The sequence below is a fragment of the Elgaria multicarinata genome, chromosome 22, assembly GCF_023053635.1.
Source record: "Elgaria multicarinata webbii isolate HBS135686 ecotype San Diego chromosome 22, rElgMul1.1.pri, whole genome shotgun sequence".
Taxonomy (NCBI): domain Eukaryota; kingdom Metazoa; phylum Chordata; class Lepidosauria; order Squamata; family Anguidae; genus Elgaria; species Elgaria multicarinata.
The window spans coordinates 10235697-10258655 of NC_086192.1; the positions used below are offsets into that span (position 1 = coordinate 10235697).

At 44.1% G+C, this 22959-nt stretch overlaps 1 protein-coding gene across 3 annotated transcripts in view; it reads right to left on the reverse strand.

The window, feature by feature from the left end:
• Positions 1-4139: 4139 nt before the first annotated feature.
• VMP1 (vacuole membrane protein 1) overlaps positions 4140-22959 on the reverse strand; it is a 119227-nt gene continuing 100407 nt past the window's right edge. For all 3 annotated transcript variants that reach the window (XM_063146485.1, XM_063146486.1, XM_063146484.1), the window contains exons 11-12: positions 7292-7391; positions 4140-5402 (exon numbers count right to left, since the gene is read on the reverse strand). In XM_063146485.1, the coding sequence (XP_063002555.1) occupies positions 5259-5402; positions 7292-7391 (244 nt within the window). In that variant the 3' untranslated portion in view covers positions 4140-5258. The remainder of the gene's footprint in view (positions 5403-7291; positions 7392-22959) is intronic.

Genomic DNA, 22959 nt, shown 5'->3' on the forward strand with positions numbered 1-22959 from the left:
TTCAAAAAAATAGCATCAAATAAAAGCTAATACTTATCTGGGAGGGGTTGGTTTACACACGCATACACACATCTATCAGAAGATGGATGGATGGGTTGTTCTGAACTCAAGACTTCGGGTTTTTAAAAGGGTGTCAAAGTATGTTTCAGGATGCTTAAAAATGACGTGCTGTAAAAGGTGAGAGGAGAAAAAAGTTGTCCTTGCTGATTTATGGCTAACAATAAAGTGGAAGCCTTAACTTTCTAACGGGTTTAATTACTCTGACTGTATTGCCATTTGAGCATTAACTTCCTCTCTTCCATCAACCCCCCCAGATCCAGCTGAAAAACCTGCAAATGGTTTCGCACATTAAAAAAGCTGGGTTCCCACATGCCCCAAATCGACAAGCCTGAGAATGGAACATGGGAAACTCAGGACACTGTGTGTGTATCTACCTATAAAGCTGAAAGTATGTATACGGGTTTGTATATCTGGAAATGTTTACCCACTTCCAGATAAGTTAGAAACTTGAAATTTGGCACGCTGATAGGTCTGGCCGTTTTAAGTATTCTTTAATTTAATAAAAAAACATAGGCTTACGCCAACAACTCCCAGCATGCCTTGGATGGAACTCCCAGCATGCCTTGGGCCAGACTTACTAGCCTTTGGTGGCTGTTGTGAGATAGAAAACACTTTGTAAAAAATTCTCAAGGACTGAGGCACTTCCCCCACAGTGGCTTGGCACGGGAGGCAACCAAGGATCTAGCGTCAAGCCAGCCAAAATCCACTATCATCTAGTGCTGTAATTTTTACTTCATGTTGGTAAACTGGATTGCAGGCTGCTGCAGTGGGAAAAAATGTTATATCCCTTTAAAATAAAGGCAGATGTGAATCTCTGATGTCCCAATGATGCCTACACAACCAGCCGACATGGAGTATATTAGCTAGAGTGTATATATATATAGCATGCGCGCACACGCAGAATAATTGAGTAAAAGCTACTCAACCTACTGTGGTTTTCTAACTGAGGCTAGAATGACAACTTACGCCTGCAAAACACGGCTTTCCCACAACTCTGTGTTTGCTGAATAAAGCGAATGTTCTATTTGGGGATTGACAGGAGGGGAAACAGGAGGTTTGATGTTTAATTCTTCTGCCTTGGGCCATTCTTCCTCCAGCACTGGTGCCCCATTGGGTAGGGTGACCCTATGGAAAGGAGGACCGGGCTCCTGTATCTTTAACAGTTGTATTGAAAAGGGAATTTCATTTGTATATATGGGGAACCTGGTGAAACTTCCTCTTCATCACAACAGTTAAAGCTGCCCTCTTTTAAATCTGCTCACTCTAGTATAGCTCCTGCAGCTTTAACTGTTGTGATGAAGAGGGGATTTCACCAGGTGCTTTTCTATGCAACTGTTAAAGATACAGGAGCCCGGTCCTCCTTTTCATGTGGTCACCCTACCATTGGGGTTTATGGAGAAAAGATTAAATGTTTCCCTCCTGACTTGCCCCTGCTGAACCTCCCCTGCTTATCTGCTATTTGTCAAAGATGAGGTTGAGAATTAACGCGTTCTGGGTTCAAAGGTATCTTGAAATAAAAAAGGTTGAGATGTTATTGTGTGTCCCTTAGTTGTAAAATGAATTTATGTCTGGTTTCAATTCATTAAAAGTCAACGCATGAAGTAGACACACCAACGCATCAAAAATCACCGTGTTAAGATGTTCTTTTTAATAATAATAGTAATAATAATAATAATAATAGGCATGGTTTAAAAATATCACTGCACGGTTGGAACTATGCCTACCACAGCGGCGAGTGTAGACAAACAGGGCAAATGGGGTCACTTCAGAAAACCGATGGCTGGGTTGAAAGCTTGGGTGGAAGCCTGTCAGAGGTCCCCAAACAAGTCAATGTCTGGGAATCCTCAACACATGGGCAACAATTTGGGATGGCATGTTGAGCAGAAGGAAGGCAAGGTCCAAGAAGGCCGGGTGGAAGCCTCACGGGATCTCATGGGATCAACTAGCAGGTCAAAAGTTTCCACAGAGGTATCCACGAAGGATCTTTATTTCTTTCAGTAAATTAAAGCCAATGGCTTGGACACAAAGGTGGTGGAGAGCGAGTGTGGTGTGCTGCTGCTTCTGCAAACCAAAGGGGATTTCTAGGACTTTTGGGGACCACGCCTTCCTGTTGCTGCCTGCCCCCCCCCTCCCCCAGATCACATGCCATTCTATTCCGGAGGGATTTCCCGTCCTCCAGAGCAGACCGTCCATGGATGTGCTGAGGATGCAGAGGGAAGGGAAATGTGGGGAAATCCCGTCCCGTGAACGGAGCTCTGTTCTGTTTGTGGGACAGACATTACAAGATCCAAGCCACAGGAAGCTTTGTGGTTGATTTTGTTGAACTGGAACTTCTCCCACGCCTTGGAAATGTGGAAGGGATTTCCCCCTCCCTTGCTAAAAAGCCTTTGAGAAATCCTACAGCACCCACCATATCAGCCCCAGTTTTTTGGTCATGTTTGAAAACAGACCTGCAAGTAGCAGCCTTATAAACGTCGCCCCTGGAAGCAATCCTACCGCACCCACCACAACAGCTCAGGTTTGTTGACTTTCTGAAAACATACCTGTAGGAACAGCCTTAGAAATGCTACCCTGAAAGAAATCCTCCGGCACCCACCACGTCAGCACAGTTTTTTAGATTTTCTGAAAATATATCTGCAGAAACAGCCTAATAAACCCTGACCGAAACACATCCCAGGAAACAGGGGAGTACCACAGAGGGGAAAGGTTGTTGTATCATCATCATCATCATTATTATTATTATTATTATTATTATTATTATTATTATTATTATTATTAAATCCATTATCTGAAAGACATTGGCGGGTGTTTGACGAAGAGCTTGACGATGGATGAACAAAAACAGTCAGGATGAAAGATACCAAAATGTCAGACAGCCTACCGACTGTTGTTGCCATGACATCCAACAGTCAACATCAGTCTGATAAGCTATCCAACAGAAAGGTACAAGCCATGGAGGTGTCACAACAGGAGGTAGGTAGGCAGGCAACACGAGCAGGAGCCAACACAACACAACACAAGAGTACAACTCGCTTGACGGGAAAAGCGGGTTAACAAAACGCAAACCTGAAAGAAAGCCAGCCGGTATCCAAAAGTGATTCTGTAGGCAGGGCACTCAAAAGAAAGAGTTAAGAAATGTCCTGGGAACTTCACCCAAAAGTGGAGTTGTTGGGAGTCAAAGCAGCTGCTGAACTCCGTTCACTCTGAAACCTACCGACAACGCCCTCAAAAAGGAAATAAAAACCAACCAACCCAGATTGTCCCGGATACGGTCTGAGAAGGTCCTCATTCGCCGGGGGCTGGAACCTCACGTTTTAAGGGATGGTTAAGGCAAACCAGACGTTGGACAGGCTGTTCTCGCTCTTGTTCTACAGCTTGGAAAAGGGAAGCTGAACAGTGTGTGTGATTTAAGGGCACTGGGGAAGACTGAAAGCCAATGAAAGAGAAGGCACATGGAAGAAGCAGAGGCCTGCCTCTGCATTACTGTGCTGGGTGTGTGTGTCTGTGTGTGTGGGAGCAGGATTATCTCTACATATAATCAGTGCACGGAAGGGGGTTCCTCTTTAAGGGCCACTAATGGAAACTATCAGCATTTCCTTCTTCATTTGGACCCTGGGAAGCTAATATATACTGAGTCAAGTCCCTTGGTCCATCTAACACAATAACACCGACACCAGCTTTCCCCAACCTGGTGCCCTTCAGATGTTTTAGACTTCAACTCCCATCAGCCCCAGCGGTCAGGAATGCTGGGAGTTGTAGTCCAAAACATCTAGAGGAGAAAGAGGTTGGGAAACGTTCTATTCTATACCAACTCTCCCAGTTTCAGGCAGGCTCTTCCTTCCTTCCTTCCCTCCTTCCCACCTACCTGGAGATTCCAGGAATTGAACCTGTGACATTCTACATACAAAATAGGCCTGCCAGCACTGAGCCTCTATTTATGGAGGGGAGCAAAGTTGCGGGGGGGGGGGGGGGAGAGCGGGAAGTGATGGATTTTCTTCAGGCGTAAAAACAAAAATCTAGAAACACACTGTATTGTCAGCTTTGCTTTTTGTTTTTTTGAAAAAAGGCATCTTAAAAGATATATTTGAATGTTGTTTATTCCAGTTTACCTTTCCTGCACCTTAGAAAAACACCTTCTTGTGCATTTCCCAACGATGCTCCGTGAACATCGCAAGAGTCAACGGTTAAAAAACACACAATGACGAAATAAAAACACAAACGCGTCAGGCAATACGTGTCAGTTAAATCAATAAAAATCAACTGAACCGTGTCAAGGGGTCCATGCTTTCTATTTCTTTGGGCTGAGTAAGACTTCCTTGAGAAAATCCAAGAACAAAAGGCCCCAAAGAATCATAGCAAGCATTCGACACGAAGGGATAAACTTTGCAAAGAAACGGAATAAGACAGCAATCAATAACGCAAAAGTGGGGAGGAACCGGGACAACTTTAAAAGACCAGGACAAGCAGGTCTGGAATGATCCAAGGTGATTTTATATATATATTTATCGTCTTAACGTCATTCTAAATGTACAGTATTTAAAAAAAAAAAAAAAGGAAAAAGAAAACAGAACTCCGGCAGTTAGTCGGAACCCATTTTTCTGCTCACAAATGTTATGAAGTTTAAAACGTCTGTATCCACCCTCCCACCTGGCTGCACACCTGAGAATGGGGCACAATGCATGTCTATCAGCCAATCTAAGACTATTCGGGTTAAAGACTGAGACAGACCTGGTGGCTGAAGGGAAAAGACAGAGCTGCCAACCTCAGAGGTTAAACTTGCTGGCAAACGGGACCGTATGTTTCTCGGGGAAGTCTGGAGTTGTGCTGCTGTTGCTTCTGTTGTTTTGTTTTTAAATAAATAAAAAACAGTGATTTGGGAAGTCACTTCCATGGAAAGCACCTATGTTAAAACAAAGAGTTTATCGTCCCCCCGTTATGTCCGAACTGGATGAAACTTAAAACAAGAGCACGCACATTACCTTGAACGTACAAACGGCGGTCAATGAGAATCACTTACTAATGGCAGAGTTACTCTAATGGCAGAGTTATTTTGGAAAACAATAATAGTAATTCCCCCCCCCCAACTACCCCCTCGACCCACCCTCTCCCACACCCCATTTTTCAAATAATGCCATTTTTTTTTAATGCGAGGCTGGTCATCCCAATTAAGTGTGGGGTCCCTCTTTCCCTCCATAAACTCATTTGGTTTTCTCCTCTGAGAACATCTGCTGCTGGAGGCGCTTGGCGTAACTCTGAGCCATGGAGTTAATAATGGACAAGATGAAATAGCACACCATGACAATCACCAGCTTTTCAAATGTCCATGACAACCAGTTTTCACCCTGCAGAAAGCACAAAAGCAAAGAGAGAGAGGGGAGAGAGAGAGATCGTGGTTAGTTAGAATACACTGCTTAAAACATTTGCTCAGACTGATAGGGAAGGGTTAAATCTCTCCTCCTCCCCCCCTCCTTCCCAAAGTTTTTGATTTCATTTGTCCTGGAGTCTCAAAAGCATTCTGGGAAAGGTTATAGGGTTGCCTCTTGGTTCACATGGGGCGCTAGGGCTCACACCACGGTGACTGGCATGGAACTCTAGCTTAGCAGAAGAGCAGGCGATTTTGCACACACTGGCCATCCCAGCAACTCGGTTTAAAAAGACCAGGCGGCCAGCAACAGGAGAGCCACTGCACTGCCTGAGCCGCTGCCGGCCAGAGCAGACATCACTGGCTTAGATGCCTAAATCGCCTGCCCTGGTCTAACAGCATCTTCCTCTGCGACTTAAGAGATGAATCCTCCTCTGAAGGGGAGAATCAGGAGCGGCTGGTTGCTCAGAGAAGTCCACCCGCCGTTGCTCGTTTCCTCATCGAGGAATAAGCTGACAAACTGCCAAAGCATGCCCGCGGTTCACAGGAATCGCAGGAAACCGCTCTATTCCAGGTCAGATGATTCATTCATCTCGGCTTGTCTGCTCTGGCTGCGGTTTCCCGGATCTCAGGCAAACAAGGGTCTTTCTCCACCACCGGCAACCCGCTCTGTTGAATTGGAGTTGCCGGGAATTGAACCCCTGACCTTCCGCACGCAACGCAAGAGCCCAGCTGCTCAGCTTCGACAGAAAAATACACACGCTGGATCCCGACCAACCTGGGTTGCCTCTGCCTCTTCTGGGCTCTGAGAGCTGGAATTTGGGAAAAGAATGTCTCCAGTGTGTAAGCCCATAGGGGGGTTATTAAAGGCGAGTTTATTTATTATTGCTTTTATTGCATGTTGACATTCTGCCCCTAAATTCACCCTACCGCTGGACTTTGGGATGGATTCAATGAGTTCCTACGAACAAAGCAAAACAAAACCAACGTGCAATGGAGTTTTGTGAAAGAACAGCCCTCGCTGGGGACGTTTCCTTGGCTTCTGTTCCGCTTGGCGTCAGGTTGTGCAATCAGCAATTGACGCAGCAGGGGGAAAAAATAATGTCTACTGAAACTTTTGGTAGGACGTGTGTTTTTGAGAGAAAGGGTGGAGGCTTGGGCAATTCCCCCTTTGGGTCACAGGAGGGCAGCAGTGAGTGGCAAAGGAGATTTCACACTTTCCCTTCCTTCTCTAAGATCTGTGTTTCCTTGTCCCTCTGTGGCCGCCCACCTTTCTCAGATGAATTAAGGCGGGCAGGGAAAGAGGGGGGAAAGTTTGGGACAGCCAAGGCACAGGAGGGCTGAATGTTCTTTATCATGCCCAGTTTAGGGTCAACAGGGCGTTTCGGTCTTTTGCAGAGATCGGACAAATCATTAGGCTATTCTGATCGAGGGTTCCTGGATTTTCTTATGCAATTGCCAACGTTTCAGTTTTTACAAGATTTCTTTCCTCTTTTTCTTAGACAGCTGATAGGAAAAGAGACAAATTTGAGGCTTCCTAACCTTTTAATTCTGCCGCCCTGCAAGAGATGCTCATTGCATCTTCTAACAATCAAAGACAGCAGTTTGGAAGCGTCCTTTTAGCTAGGTTTCGAGAGGGTCACTGCTGAAATGCCAAATGGTCATTCAGGTGTATCATTTCAAGGCCTTTCCCTGCTCATTTGACAGCCTCCAAAATTTCGTCTGCGATTCCAAAAGTTCGCAGGTTGCCTTCTATCAAACTGGGAAGTCGGATCCTAGAAAATGGGTTTGCAAAGAGGGCGGGCAGGGGGGAGAGGAGGGAAACGCGAAGACATCTGGGCTGAAGGGAAAGACGCTGAGATTTCTTACCTGGGGTGCTCCATCTGCTTTGTGGTGGAGCTTCATCCGCTGAGCTTCCAAATATTCTTGAAAGGGCTTTTGAAGAGACGGACCTACGCTCGGGACAGCGCTGGTGCCAGGTTGAATCCCAAAAAGCAAGGAAGTTTGGAAAGGGGGGGTGTTTTGGAGGGGGGGTGCGGAGAAGAGGAAAGAAGACAAGAAGAAAAAGAAAACGATTTAGGGAGAAAAGAAGAAAAAACTTACCGCTGGAATTCAAATCACAGCTAAAGGGAGGAAAATCAATCCCAAATGAGGCTTGTGGAAGAAGGGCAGATGGGGGAGGATATTAACACGTGCTACTGGTTTTCTTGTATGTGTGGAAGCACTGAGGGCTCCCCCCAAAAACAGAAAGACAGAAAGAGACAGGACAAAGAGACAGACAGACAGAAAGAAAGAAAGAAAGAAGAGAAAGAATACAGGAATGGAAGGGAAAAAGAAGAAAGAAAGTCAGGAAGGACAAAAACACAGACAGGAAGAGAGAGGAAAAGAAAGAAAGAGAAAGAGAGAGAAAGATAGAAAGAAAGAAGAGAAAGAATACAGGAATGGAAGGGAAAAAGAAAAAGAAAGGAAGTCAGAAAGAAGGACAGAGACAGAAGGAGAAAAAGACACAGAGAGAGAGAGAGAGAGAGAGAGAGATGCAAAAGAGAAAGATCACAGGAATGGAAGGATAAAAGAAATAAAGGAAAGGAAAGGGGGGGAGGAAAGAAAAAGAAAAGCCAAAAGAATTCCAGATGCTTTCTGGCAGCCAAGTGCCTCCTCTCAGCAAGACTGGAGGAGGCAGCAGCGTGGAGAGTGCAAAGCTTGAGGTTTTATGCCAGCTGTACTTCCTGGAAGCCCAAGTCTCAGCTGAGCTGGGTGAGCTCTGTGCACGAGGGGCACTGCCGGTTGTTCAACAGAGTGACTTCTGAGAAGTCCCAACAATTTATCACCAAGGGTTCCTGTAAGAACTGGTTTGAACCGATCCAGCAAGGAAATGACTTGGGCTTGTGTCATTCGCCCCAGTTTAAAAAAGAGGCTTGCCCCCGCCCCCCCTTCCCCATGTGACTGCCCCCATCGTCTCGAAAGGGGGCGGCCCCTGGCTTAAACCAAGTCCTTATTAGGACAATTCCTGCGTCATCCTCTCCACCCCAACGCCACCTTGTCCGAAATAGAAGGCATTAGCCAATTTCAAAAAGGCACCTCCCATCAAAAAGCCAAGACAAGAACAAAAAATAAAAAAAAAATAAGGAGAAAGAAAGAAAGAAAGAAAGAAAGAAAGAAAGAAAGAAAGAAAGAAAAAACCAAGAGAAAGAAAAAATAGAGGGTGATTAACAAGGAACAAAGAGGAGTTGTGAAGCCTTGCTTTTGACTCATGTCATGCTTTATGGCTAATGACTACGCAGAGAAACTACAGTTAGCAGACACACCTTACTCAGAAGGAGGACTAAAAAACACTGATAACACTTTCAGAGATCGATCGATCGATCGATCGATCTCTGGTTTCCCAACTCCAGAGTGTGAAGGTTGGGGCAGAGGAGATGACAGCTCATGTCTCCATGCAAAATGGCTATTTTGTCTCAGAAAGTGGCAAGCAAAGTCGGATCAATGCAATACCTTTACAGGGGAGTGTGTGTGTGTGTGTGTGTGTAAATGTAAATGAAAAAGAGAGAGTGTGTGTGTTCGTCCATTATCAAATAATCATCACGCACCCACTAGACCCAGCCCAAAACCTGATAGCATCATTATTACCTGCCGCCACATATAGAGCAAAAAATTAAAAAAGTTCTCCAAAGGACCCAAACTCTTCCATTTAAGATTCTGTAGAAATAACCCCCGCCTGAGGGGAAAATGCAAGAGAAGTCAGGGGGAATCACAAGCATTTGTGTCCTTTTAGGGTGTGCTGGGCTCTCAGTTGAGAGCCACTGTGCCTGTAATGGTTAGGGTGTTGGATCTGGTTTAGGAAGTCCTGGGTTCGAACGTGGATCAGCCGTGAAGCTCACTGGTAGACCTCTGCCAATTTGGTACTCTCCGGATAGGTTGGACAGCAACACCCATGATTTCCGGCCAGCATGCCGTGGGGATTATGGGAGTCACCGCCCGATACATCTGGAAAGCACAAAGCTGAGAAAGGGTAGGGAAGGGCATTTATCTCTCTACTTTAACTCTACGGTGGGCACAAAGTAGAACTCCAGAGGTTTTGGGATTCAATTCCCTGGAAGATTCTTGCCAGCAAGGACAGCGGTCTAGAAGGTGGGCAGTTGAAGTCCAAAACCAGCCGTAGGTCTCCTTCTTTCCCATCCCGAGCAAACCTACCTCGCAGGGGTGTGCAGAGGATAAGATAGGGATTGCGGGGAAGGAAGAAACTGGTAACTAAGCCCTGCGCATCCCTGGAAGAAGGCAGGATGCAGAAAATAGAATGAGTAAATAAAACGAGAAATCCAGTCACTTTCCTCTGTCAAAAAAAGCATTTAAGGGTCTTCTAAAAACCAAAGAACGCACAAACCAAAAGAACATCCCATCTTTTCCTTCAACGTAAGACAGCATAAGCAGAAATAAGAGTTGTTGCACAATATGGTCAATAAATTGTGTTCCAAACTTGGAATATATCCTCGTTTCTTTTTGGGGGGGGGGAGGAGAAAGGTTCTATGTTTGTTTTTTAATGCCCATCCACTAAATTTTAAATATTTTATCATTGCTCTTTTAATAATATACATATACAATTTTAAAGTACAAGCACTTCTTTGTCATAAATTCAGTTTGGCCCTACTAATCTTCTGGGAAGTTTAAGACCATCAACTCTATGTACATGTACTTTCCCTTGGGTGGGGGGAGGCATTTTTTTTTAAAAAAACAATCAACCCAAAACCTAGTCCCCAATTTGTACTGTATGCTATAATTTTTAAAATTTAACACACCATGAAGTAATTTTTTTTTACAAAAATAAACTCTTCAAGAACTAGATGATGAACACAATTCAAATGGGAGGTACCAGCTTTTTAGAACTGGCAAATTTTCCTTTTAAAAAATAAAAAGAGAGGAAGATTTCTTTCAGGGTAATGCAATTAAGGTAAGTGTGATTATGTCAAGCATAAGAAACTCTGTAACCTTTATTGGCAAAAACCAAACCAAGAGTCATCATCATCAGATCGCAATTCTCGAGAATGACTCGCCTAGCAAATGACTCGTTTTCAGAAAAACTTTACTCTAGATTTCAGATGACCCAGAGCTGAGGGAGAGAAAGCAGCTTTTGAAAGGTAACCGTTTATAGATAAGAACTGTTTAGACAAGTGAGAGTTGGATGACTTGCAAGAACTATTCAGCTCTCTTTAATTGCAAGGGCTAAACTCATTAGCCATCAAATGTCAATTGCTGAACAAAGTTCACGGCTTTCAGGATTGGGTAGGTTTCTTATTGATGCATCAAGATTTCACTTTTATTCTCTCTGCTTCTTGGATATTCTTTTTCCAGTAATAGAAAACAGCTCAGGGTAACAACCCTTGTAAATCTGTTGCGCGGGTATAAATTTTAATAAGTTATTTTGCGGTCTTCGGGGGGCTGTTCATGAAATTACTCAACTATTGAAAACTTACAGCTTGTCCAGGAAATGTATATCATACGCTTTTAATACTTAGGGGAAAAACCCTGCTTTAAAAAAAAAAGTGTTAAAAAGCTGTGTGCTTCTGTTCACTCAACTTAATTATTTTAAACTTCTGTGTCTGGCATTACGTTTGGATTATTTAATAGCAGTCTAAATTTTGGATCCCTATTCCTCATCGATGTCTTAATGCCCAGGGTGGGTGGGAATAATTAAGCAGTTGGAATAAGATTTCCATCATCCAGTTAATGGAAAACAAAAACACATTGATGAAAGTTTCAAGATTTTTTAAAATATGTTTTAAATAGTCAGTTGATGGAAGACCTCAAAGCTGGTTCTGTCCCAACCATGAAAAGATAATTCCAGAGTGATGCTGTTTTATTATTATTATTATTATTATTATTATTATTATTATTATTATTATTATTATTATTATTATGCACCATCAGTGTGTATGGTGATTTACAGAGGACAAGAGGACAAATCTCTACCCCATGTCTATTGCAGCTATGATTTCAAGAAATCTTCCTATTGCCGTGTGCAGATAGGACCAGCTGTATCGTCATCAAGATCTTACATCACCAACTTGTGCATTTCAAGGAGTTACGGAGCACCAATGCAGTTCCAGCTTTCTGGACGCAAAAAACACGGAGTTTGCTAAGCACCCACCTGAACCAAGTATACAGATGGGAGATAAAGCGTCTACCTGGGGCTATCCAGCCGTCCAGTTCAAAAAATTCCCAACTTTTACCAATAAGCTAATCCTTTCCATCTTCAGAGCAAAGAAAGAGAAACAGAATTTTGTGCATAGAATAAGTTATTCAGATTCAGGGAACCTTAATTTTAAAAATGCAGCAAACTCAGCTATTATTTGAGGTTGGGGTATTATAACAGTTGTTAAAACTAGAAATGTACCCCCCAAAAGAATATTTTTCTGCATCTTCTTAAAATTACTGAACATTCCTAGAAATCCCAAAAGATTTCTTTACTTATTTTTTATTATCATGGGATTTATCCCCCATCTTTCTGTAAAGAGAGCACATAGTTCAGTAACTGTATGGACATAGTTCAAAATAAAATCATGAAAACCTAAGTAACTTTGAATTATTTATTAGCAATATTAATATACTGCTTCTCATAAATTTATATTATTACTTGTACAGGGTGCTCTAAATTTGCCTTGAATTTCTCTTTACAAGAAACTAAGCGCAAAGTAGTTATAATTTTTCAAGATATATGCCTTGTGCCTTCAAGTATCATCATCCTGGGTCAGTATTAAAATGACATTTGGAGGAAAATTAGTGTGATCTGCCCTCAAAAATGTAGAGAGTTCAATTTTATCTACCGAATTCCAAGTGTTTTCTGTGTGGATTACAAACAGTTAAAAGAATACAATACAAATAGTTAAAAGGATAAAAAATAATTCAGATACATGAATAAGGCTTAATTCTCTCTTGTTTCAGCCCTGAAGTACAATCTATAGACACAACCCAGGACAGAGTTAAAAATGCTGAAGCCACTGAAATTAACTGTCATGTTTAAAAGTTTCCTAAAAAATGTTTTCTACAAAAAAACCCTAATAAAAATAGATTTCTTAAAAATCCTTTTGATATGACCCTTATTTTACAAAGACGGATCAGGGGTATAAATAAAAACAAAATACAATTTGCATTCAAATTTCTGAATTCTTCTGGCTATATATTTGTTTCAGGTCTAATTCAATTCCATTGACAGAGTAAAATCCAACAGAAGTCCTACTTAGAGCAAACCGACTGAAATGAAGTCCCATACATTTCAATGGGTCTACTCTGAGTAGAATCTTTGTTGGATTTTATTCATGGAATCCAGCAATGAATGAGAAGCAACTGTGCAGTTTGCTCAAATTACATTACATTTTATGAAATGTTTTGATTTTAAGTATACACATATTAGAATCTGCTTTTTTTATGACAATACCTGATCAGATTTATTTTTGAGAAGAACAATTGCTTTGAGAAGTCTGAAAATTTTGATTTTTCTCTAAAAAAAAAAATTGCTTCATCCTTTCTTTTGCCATAAAGTTCTGTTGTCTCTGTATATGCAGAACACAACACATCTCACTCTGTGCTGCTTAGCTTGTCCTTTGGTATTCGTCTCTAATTTTGCATGCAATTAAAACAGCTTCCTAAATGAAAAAGTGCTATTTACAGTGTTTAATATCACTCTTTATAGATCCCAATGTGAAATATCAACACTAATCAACATTAATCACTTCTCATGTCCCACTGATCAATTTCAATATGATAGTTAAGCATATGCGTCAATTCCTCCCATTTAAAGCAATGGGGGACTTGAAAGTGCTTAACTTTGGCAGAATGCCCCCCCCCCCCATGACCATTCTTGTAATTGCTACATTTCTATCCTGCCCTTCCTCGAATGAGCTCAAAGTATCATTCATGGGGTGCCAATTTTATTCTCACAAGAAACCTGCGAGGTAAGTTAGGCGAGGAGGAGGCAAGGAGGAGAGACTGACACAGCACAGTTTAATGCCGAGCAGAGATTTGAACCCAGACCTCCCTGGTCCAAGTCAATGCACTGGCACCACGTTCCACAAAAACACATTTAATGCGTTTTTGGATTTCTGACCCTGCGCTGAGCAAATAATGCACGTGTTCTTGGATTTTTCTTCAGCGTCCATCCCACCACCGCACATGGTATAGATCACCCTCTAATTATCTCGCACAAGCTAGTTTTCTCAGTTTACTGGGGAGTTTTTACAACAGAAATTTCCTCTGCCCTTCCAATTCCATTTCCTCTTGTGTTGTGTCTTTCAGACTGTAAGTGTGAGGGCTGGGATTTTCTTATTAGTAATTTAGGTTTGCCACTTTGGGAGTCTTGCTTTTGGATTTGATTTTTGGCTGAGGTTAAAATGCTGTAAACAAATAAATGCACATTTTGAGAAAGCCCCTAAGTGATTTTGACCATTTCCATCACATTGGGAGGAGGGCCTTCTCTGCTGTGGCGCCCCAGCTGTGGAAGGAGCTCCCTAAAGAAGTTCCCCTGGCACCTATACTACACTCTTTTAGACGCCAGGTTTTTATTTTCTCAGCATTTTAACAGTCTATCACATTAATTTAAACTTTGCTGTTTTAAATTTGTATTTTAAATCTGTATCAATTTCTGCATTGCTACTTGATTTTATCCTGGTTGTGTTTTTATATTGTATTTTATATTATGCTTTTATGCTGTTTGTTTTATATTTTGGTTTCTATGGTTCTAATTTTTGTAAGCCGCCCAGAGAGCTTTGGCTATTGGGCGGTATAAAAATTGAAATAAATAATAAATAGGGTACCCAAATGGCAGCTTCGTCAGACACTCTGTACCCTGAGAGTCAAAACGTGTATAGCCATGTGCCATGCACACACACACACAGAAAGGCAGAAGCCCCCTCAACATTTCAATTTCAGAAGTGCCCCAGATATGGGGACGTGCGTGCAAAACTTCACGTGTATTACAGCGTTCTGCTATTTCTTAGCAACATCTCTAAACGCTTTGCTGTTAGGAATTTGGAATTGGTCACTGTCTTTTTGGCTGGTGACTGGGCACCGCTCTTTATTTTAACAGCCAAATGGGTCAATGATCTTACTTTGCCCGGAGTCCCTTTTCCAAGTGAGCAACAGACGGGAACCCGTTCCAAATTGGTTTAATAGCACAGGCCTATATCCGAAGTCCAGTTAAATTTGCTGGTCCTTTCTTCACAAGCCAGGTGGTCCTGCCCTGCCGGGAACTTGCCGTAGGGCTGCCTTTCAGAGATTCTTGCCAGTTTTCACTGGCAATGGCAGACGCATTTCACTTAAATACGGTAACATCCCTCATGCCACTGTTCGCAGAATCTGGTTTCACCCACACTTCTGGGGGCTGCAGCTTTTTAAAAGTTTATTTAAGAGAATGTTTCTAGACCTCATGAGAGAGGAAAGCTTAATGACCTGGCAATTCGTATCCACTCAACACTTGGGAGTAAAAACAATGCTGGCTTTGCTGCACTAACTACTAGGTGGGATTTGCTCCTATCTACTGCCTATTGTATATTCTCCAAGTCCCCTTAACTTATATCCTGAAGCTAGTAGTTGTCAACCTTTCCAGACTAGGGAATGATTTTTAACTTTTTGACCCGTTCTCTCTCTTCCTTGATCTCTCCATCTTCCCCACAGCCTCCCAGGCACATATATCTTCTCTACCTTTTTGCTTTCCTTGTCTTTTTCCACTCTCCTGTGTTCTCATCCTCCGTCTGTCCATGTTTTTCCCCCCTGCTCTGGGGGAAAACATTTTTTCTCCTGTCTGTCTCTCCTCCTAGTCCTCTCTGCCCATCTTTCATCTTTGCCTCTTCCTCCACCTCTATCCGTCTTTTCTGTGCATCTTTCTCCTTCTCCCTTTCTCTGTCCCACCTTCCTCCTTCACCGGGGGCTTAGAATCCCCGGATCACCGATAAACGTGCATGGGGAGCATTTGGTTTTAGGGATACTTTAGCTCGCAATCCACAATAGATGGTCTCTTGACTCTGCATGGCAATACCTATTAGGAAAGAAGTACCAGCAGATTTTAACTAGGGAACTGAGAGGGTGGTTAATACCAGCTCCTTCCCCAACCAGAGAAAACAGATCTGGAAGTGATTTTTAAGGGCAGAATTGTCACCATCAGCAGGGGGTAGAGATGAATGAAGGGGGTACCTCCCCCCCCCCCCCACCCGCCACAGTGTAACTATGAAGAATGGTTATGTGTAAGGGAACCAGATTGTTATCTGGACTTTTTAGTTGCTTCCAAATGGAACTACATCAAGAAACTACCTTACATTAAATCAGAGCATTGATCCCTCTGGTTCACTTCAAGTTAAAATATACAAGACATACATTCTGGTGGAGCATGGGAAAGTGCTTTCTCAGCGGTGGCACCCTGGTTGTGGAATAACCTCCCATTGGAGGACCGACTGGTGCCGGCACTGGTGTCATTTCGGCGCCAAGTTAAAACACGGCTTTTTGTTAAAGCCTTTGAAGGCTACAATTATCCAAGGCGGCGCATAGTTTTAATTGTTTTCATTTCTCTCACTGCTTTTCAACGGGTTTTAGTTTGTTAATGACTTAATGCATTTTTGGCTGTGGATTCTTCGCGCCCTCTTGACTGCTGAAAGACGGATACTACAACGTTGGGAAGATAAAAGTTCACTGCCGATAATGCAATGGATGGATAGCAACGTTTGAAAAAGTGGTATACAGGCACCATTCACGAACGGACTTACACTTGGATATTTGGTCTGCCTTTACTGAAGTTTACGTGTAATTTATCTCCACCCCCTTTCTCCCCCGTTTTTCATTTAGAACATTGTAATATTTGAAAATGAGGCCTTTGAAGTATGTAGTTACACTTGCATTTTTTCTGTTTGTTTTGTTTTATTTTGTTAAAACTTATAATAAAAATAAAAACGGCGATGTATTATCTCCAGTATCAGAGGCAGCATACTTCTATACGCCAGTTGCCGGGGGATATGGACAAGAGGATGTTCTAGTTCTTGGACTAGAGAGGCCTTTGGTCTGATCCTGCCGGGGCTCTTCTCACACCCTTAGTGCTAGCCCCACTGGAACATGCCCAGCGCTAACAACGTGAGAAGCCGTCTGCCGCCAGAACGGGGCAGCGTTAACCATGCAGAGAGAGCTCTCCGCGTCAGGTGAAAGGATTTCGCAAGGGCATCCCCCCACATGATGGCACTCCAGCTTTTATTTTCGATTTTAAAAAGCATTAGAAAAAAGCACGGAAGTCAGGCCTTGCTGGGACTGCTAGCCGTCATAGGCAAGATGGAACCTCCAAGTTCTGTAACAGTATACCTGGAATCGCACCCTAGAAGCAGTCGAATTTTGGAAAGACAGCTGAGCTAAAGGAGCCTTTGACCTGATTCAGCAAAGGCGGTTCTCTTGGTTTTTAGCTCGTACTTCACCACCCAGCTCTACTCCCCCCCCCCACTCCCACCACAGCATTTTCCAACTTAAATCTGAAAGCCATGATGGATAGCAACTCAGCAAGTGCAAGCGGGCCACAGAAAACGTGTACAATGTTGCTCACCCCTGGGCCTAGGAATCTGCTGCTACAGCCATTGCCACGACAGGACTAGGGAATTTGAACTCGCAACCTGAGGCTCCCTTTTTGATGGGGATTTTTTTGGGGGTGGGGGGGAACTCTTGTTTCTTTGAATGAGTCAGGACTGGAGTCCTCAGATGTGGCTAGCCAAGGAACGTTGTTCCTTTTGAAGCTGCATCACAGAAACGGTCCGTTGAATTCAGGTTGCCTCGAAGGAAGGACGAAGGAAGGGAAGGATCCGGGGACATTATGCAAACTATACAATCACGGTTTCCAAAGAGGCATGTATTCATGGGTGATTTAAGTCTGAGTCACCCAGCTTTTCTCCTCCTCTCCCTGAATAGGCTCTGTTAATCACACATCCTTGATGTACAAGCAAGAAAGGGGAGTCTGTGCAGGCTGTTAGGAGCTACAAACCTGCCCTCGTTCTGGGAGGATGCCAGGGCAAGAATGGCACAGAGGCAGAGATCTGGATGGAAACAGCAGCCTTGGCATGCAGAACGGCCCAGGTTCAATCCCTGAGGTTTCCAGGTAGGGATGGGAAAAGCCCCTGTCTCCTATGGCCTAGGGCAGGGGTGAGCACCACGCGGCCCGTGGGCAAAACGCCATCCCACCCCTGCCCCTCGCTGCTGAATTTGCAGTGGCAAACCCCCCCCATCCCCCAAACCCACCCACCCAGCGATTTTGCAAGGGAACACGGCGGATGAGAAGGGGGCGCTCGGTCTGCGAGCAGAATTGTGCTCCTGGAAACTGCATGCCTTGTTTCTTGGCAAGATTGTTGCTGTTTTAGTTACACTGCGGCCAGGAATCTGGCGGGCATGGGGCGTGCCCCTCTCCGCAGTGGGTTCTGGGGAGGGCAAAGTGGCCCCCAGCAACCCCTGGATGTCACCCCCCCTTGACTTGGGGGAGTGGAGGACTGTGCAGTGGTGGAGGCCCTGTTTTGCAGGCTGAAGACACCAGGTTCAATCCTTGGTCATCTGCAGTTTAAAAGCTTAAGCTGATGAGAAAAACCCACTGCCTGTCCGACGAGACAATTCAGGACCGGATGGGCACGTACGGCAGCTTCCCATGTTACTCTGTGGTGTGTCAGGCTAAGTGTTTCTAGACATGATGGGGGGTGGTGGAAAATTTAGGCGGCGAACTCATGCCTGCCGTAAGGTCTGCCTCCAACCTGTTCTACGGCCTCAGCAGAAAAGAGATCCTATCGCTAATGTGAATTGCCCGGGGTCCCTCTCTCCATACGGGGTATGGCAAAGGGTATGCCAAAGGTATTCCCCATGATGGTACAGGGCCTTTGTTATCACTCCACGGCAGACTTTATAAAAATGCCCAGAATAAAAACAGTTGCCCGGGGACAAATCACTGACTGTCGTCTCTTTGTGGCTTTTTAGGTTTTGTGCTTTGGGGGTGGATTGTGGGTGGGTGGGAAAGTCCTGGGTGGTGTCTTTTAGTTTTAAAGGTAACCCTGTTGTGGTGTGTTGGACTGGAAAGTCTTAGATTCAAATCCTGCCCTAGGCCTGAAGCTCAGTCGTACACAGATCAGCCGATCTGAACCCCAAAACATTATTGTGGGGTGTCACAGTGGTGGGGGACCGTTCACACATGCTGTTCTTCCTCAGAGCTTCACAACAACCCTGCGAGGTAGATGAGGCTGAGAAAGAGTGGCCTCAAGACCACCGAGATTTGTGGATGGAGGGTGGGGGAGTCCCAACACGTCACACACACACACCTGACCACAAATACATACATCCTTATCATGTACAATTCCTTTGTCTACTTTATTGAGTACAACTCCTTTGTCTATTTCACACTCCCATAGAGAATTTCTCCCAGCCCTTTTTTGCTGTGCACATGACCAAATTAATGGACTGGGCGTGGCATACCACTCTGTACAAATACACGGCTTTTAAAAGAAGAAAAATAAGCCAAGATCACAGCTTTCTTCAGAGGAGAACCGGAGTGATGGAGGGGTGAACAACCACGCCTTCGGGAATGCCAGAAATGTGCAAACTGCCCCGCACACGGCGGTCCCAAGGACATGGCGAAGGAGTTTCATACAAAGGTGATTCTCCTAAAGCCCTGTAAAACAGATTCATTGCAAGAAAGGGAAAACCCTCCACGGAACTGGGAAGCTAAAACGCATATAGTTTATTGGTTTCCATAATATCTCGAGAATATTATGGATAATATTTTCACTTGCCCCATGGACTCCTTCCACCTGGGTGATATGACCCAAGAAGAGGTCCATTTCTTACTCTGCCCCACCTCACCAGACGGTGATGCAAACAACTTTAACGGTCAGTATTTATTTACTTTTATGAGCAGTCATTTCCTGCAGCGATAAAAAATGCTTGCCGCATTAAAACACACACACACACACCCTTTTCCCTGACTCTCCACTGATACCAGGCAGACAGAGTGTACGGTGATTCAGGACAAACCCAGAGTTCCCCCAGAGTTTGAATCAGTCATAATATATTACATTGCAGCAGAAATCCTGGAGCTGCTCCAAAAGGAAGCATTGATGCTGCACCTACCAAGGGCACTTTGGACGAGACCAGCACCATCGCAGGATCTACCCCTTGAAACTGTAGATTATCTTTCTGTTCCAGCATTTAAAAGCAGATGGAGTGGCTGGTTTGAAAAACCACTTTTATCTGATATATGCAGTTGAAAGCAGCAAATAATAACACTAATAATGAGAATTTGGGAATTCAGCCGAGAGGTCAGATTGGTTTTAAATTGTTAAAGGCTGCAAACCTACGCGTGTTTACGTCAGAGTAAAGCCTACTCAACAGAGTGGGAATTACTACTAAGTAAGACATATGCAGGATTTGCACTCAAAGCTTATGAAGCTGTTTCAAGAGGGTTTTTTTTAAGGAATCGAAATCAACTCTTCATCTCAGCTGATCATGAAATTCAAATTATTATCATCATAATTATTATTATTAATTAGGAATACTTGTATACTACTTGATACAACAAAATCTGTAAAAGCTTTACATGCCAAGGTATTAAAAACACACACCTTCTGTCCCTCTCAATGGCTGCAGATTTCAATATATGAGAACCCAAATGTAACCTCTTGCAAATGCTTTTTATGATGCTATTTCTCCCCTGCTCCTTCACAACCCTTCAAATCTCTCCCCAAATTCCAATTTTTCTTTTGGTTTAGCCTCTTAGGCCTCAGCCTAAACTGAACCAAAGCACAGATCTAGTACAGCGGAAATTGTTCATCTTTACGTTCCATAAGACTGTAATCTACATGGGGCAGGGACCTGCCGTTTCCTGAAGTTACTCCATAAAGCACTTCCAGCAGCATTATATAAATGTGTGTGTGTTTGTGTTGAGCACTTATTTTGATTAGAAGTTGACGAAAACTACCGACCCCCTCTTTTCACGCACAACGAAGTCGGGATTTGAGTTTGTACATGCCAAGCGCAATCCGTCCACCTGCACGAGAGCAAGCCCCATTCAATTCAATGGAGCTTCAGGTATTACGCCCTGCTAAACCATCCACCTTTCCAACACTCACTGGCTCATGTCGGGTTAAATCCTTGTGGGTCTTCCTCCGCCCACTTTTACCATGCTGTTATGATCCATTTAAAAGGGTTTAAAGACGTACCCGTCTAGAATTTCCTTCACATCTGTGCCTCCTTTTCAGAAAACGTCCTCGTTTTTTTTTTTTTAAATAAACTTCCCCCCACCTCCCCTTCTGTCAGAGTTGCCTTATTGTCTACGGGGCTGTATTAGGAACATGTAATTCCGTCGGTTTCGGATATACTTTGTGGGAGGAGATGGTTTACTTTGCGGAGAGAAAGGGAACAGCTCCGTTACTGCAAGATTTCTGGAACCACTTACACTTGGGAGATGTTTGAAAGCTATTCCTTCGTTTCTAACCGAGTGTTAAGACCAACCCAAGTTAACACTCATCCAGTTTAAATCTTCCTCCTTCTTTGCTTCCAAGTGCTCCTGAGGCCTTGTGGGCTAACCGTTAAGCCTGCGTGGCTACCATAATTTCTTGCCAGAGTAGGGAAGCTGTATGCGTCCAGAAGTTTTGAACTCCCATAAGCCCAAGCCAGCATGGACAGGGATGGATGGGGATGATGGGAAGAGAGAGAGAGAGAGAGAGAGAGAGAGAGAGAGAGAGAGGAAGAATCATAGAATAGCAGAGTTGGAAGGAGCCTAAAAGGCCAACCCCCTGCTCAATGCAGGAATCCACCTTAAAGCATCCCTGACAGATGGTAGTCCAGCTGCCTCTTGAAGGCCTCTAGTGTGGGAGAGCCCACCACCTCCCTAGGTAACTGGTTCCATTGTTGTACTGATCTAATAGTCAGGAAGTTTTTCCTGATGTCCAGCCGGAATCTGGCTTCCTGTAACTTGAGCCCATTATTCCATGTCCTGGACTCTGGGAGGATCGAGAAGAGATCCTGGCCCTCCTCTGTGTGACAACCTTTTAAGGATTTGAAGAGTGCTCTCATGTCTCCCCTCAATCTTCTCTTCTCCAGGCTAAACACGCCCAGTTCTTTCAGTCTCTCCTCATAGGGCTTTGTTTCCAGACCCCTGATCATCCTGGTTGCCCTATTCCAAACATGCTCCAGCTTGTCTGCATCCTTCTTGAAGTGTGGTGCGCAGAACTGGACTAAGACCCCAGTTCAAATCCCAATTCAATCATGAAGCTGACTGGGTTACAACTCTGCCCCCTTTGCCATCTCTCAACCAGACCCACTTTGCCGGGCTACTGGGAGGATAAAACGGGGAGGGGGGTTGCAGAAAGGCAGGATTATGTATGCCATCTGGAACGCCTTGGCAGAAAGGCAGGATAAACACGAAATTATTAATTAATTGATCACGTTTCTATACCGCCCCATCGCCAAGGCTCTCTGGGCAGTTGACAAAGATTAGAAACATTAAATGTTTTTTTTAAAAATACTCCAGTAAATATAAATAAAAGGAAACTCTTTTCTAAGGAACAAGCTTGTTTGTACGGTGAGAGCTGACGTTGCCTGTCACGAAATGGCCAGTGGGGCAAGTCACGTAGCCATCAGAATTAAAAGGCCACCTCACATTTGCACAGGTCCGGATCCATTTTCGGTTAATGACATGCCAACTATCTACAAGAGGCTGGGGTTTGGGGCCATCCCCGTTTGCCTTCAGCTCCTCCCACTGCTGGTATGTGGCCCCCGAGAGCATCTCTGAAATGGAATTCGGCCCTCGGGTTGAAGGAGGTTCAACACCCCTGTGCTACAGGAACATAGAAAGCTGTTTTGTAGTAAGTCGGGGTAAGTCTAGCCCAGCATTGCCTGCTGGGAGGGACAGCGTCTCAACAGAGAAATGTCTTTCCTTCTCATCTGTTACTGGGGAGAGAGTGGGGACTGAACCTACGCTGTACCACTGAGCTCTGGGCTTCACCTCGAGGAGTGTCCAACTGCCCTCCATGCAGTCGGGCCCCCTGAGCAGTGCAAGCGTTAGCCCTGCTGCTGGGTGACCCACGTCTGTTGAAATCCATGGCAACTACAAAATGCATCCTGGAGCATTTAATCAAACCGCTTTACGGACTCCTTGGCGTGGAGCTCCTTTTTCTGAGGCCACCGCTTTTCTGCCTAGCGTCACGTGACACGTAATGAAAGTTCGGAACGACTGGACGTGTTCCCCGGTGGAAATCGAAAACTGCTGTAAAGAGAATATCCTCACCCCCGATAACAAAGCACTAGATATTCATTAATCATAGGACAACAGAGAGAGAGAGAGAGACGGGGGAGACAGAATTTGACAGGGCTACGGTTTGCCAAACCTAGCGTATGTTCAGCTTTTAAAAAAAGTTCACTGGGAATCCCTCAACCCGCTTTGAACAAACATCACTTCCCCGGCCAAATGTTAAAAGCTAATACGCGTCGCGATTTCACACAGTCGTGTCGCTAACTGCTAAAATGAAGCATTAAACAAAAGAGATAAAGGA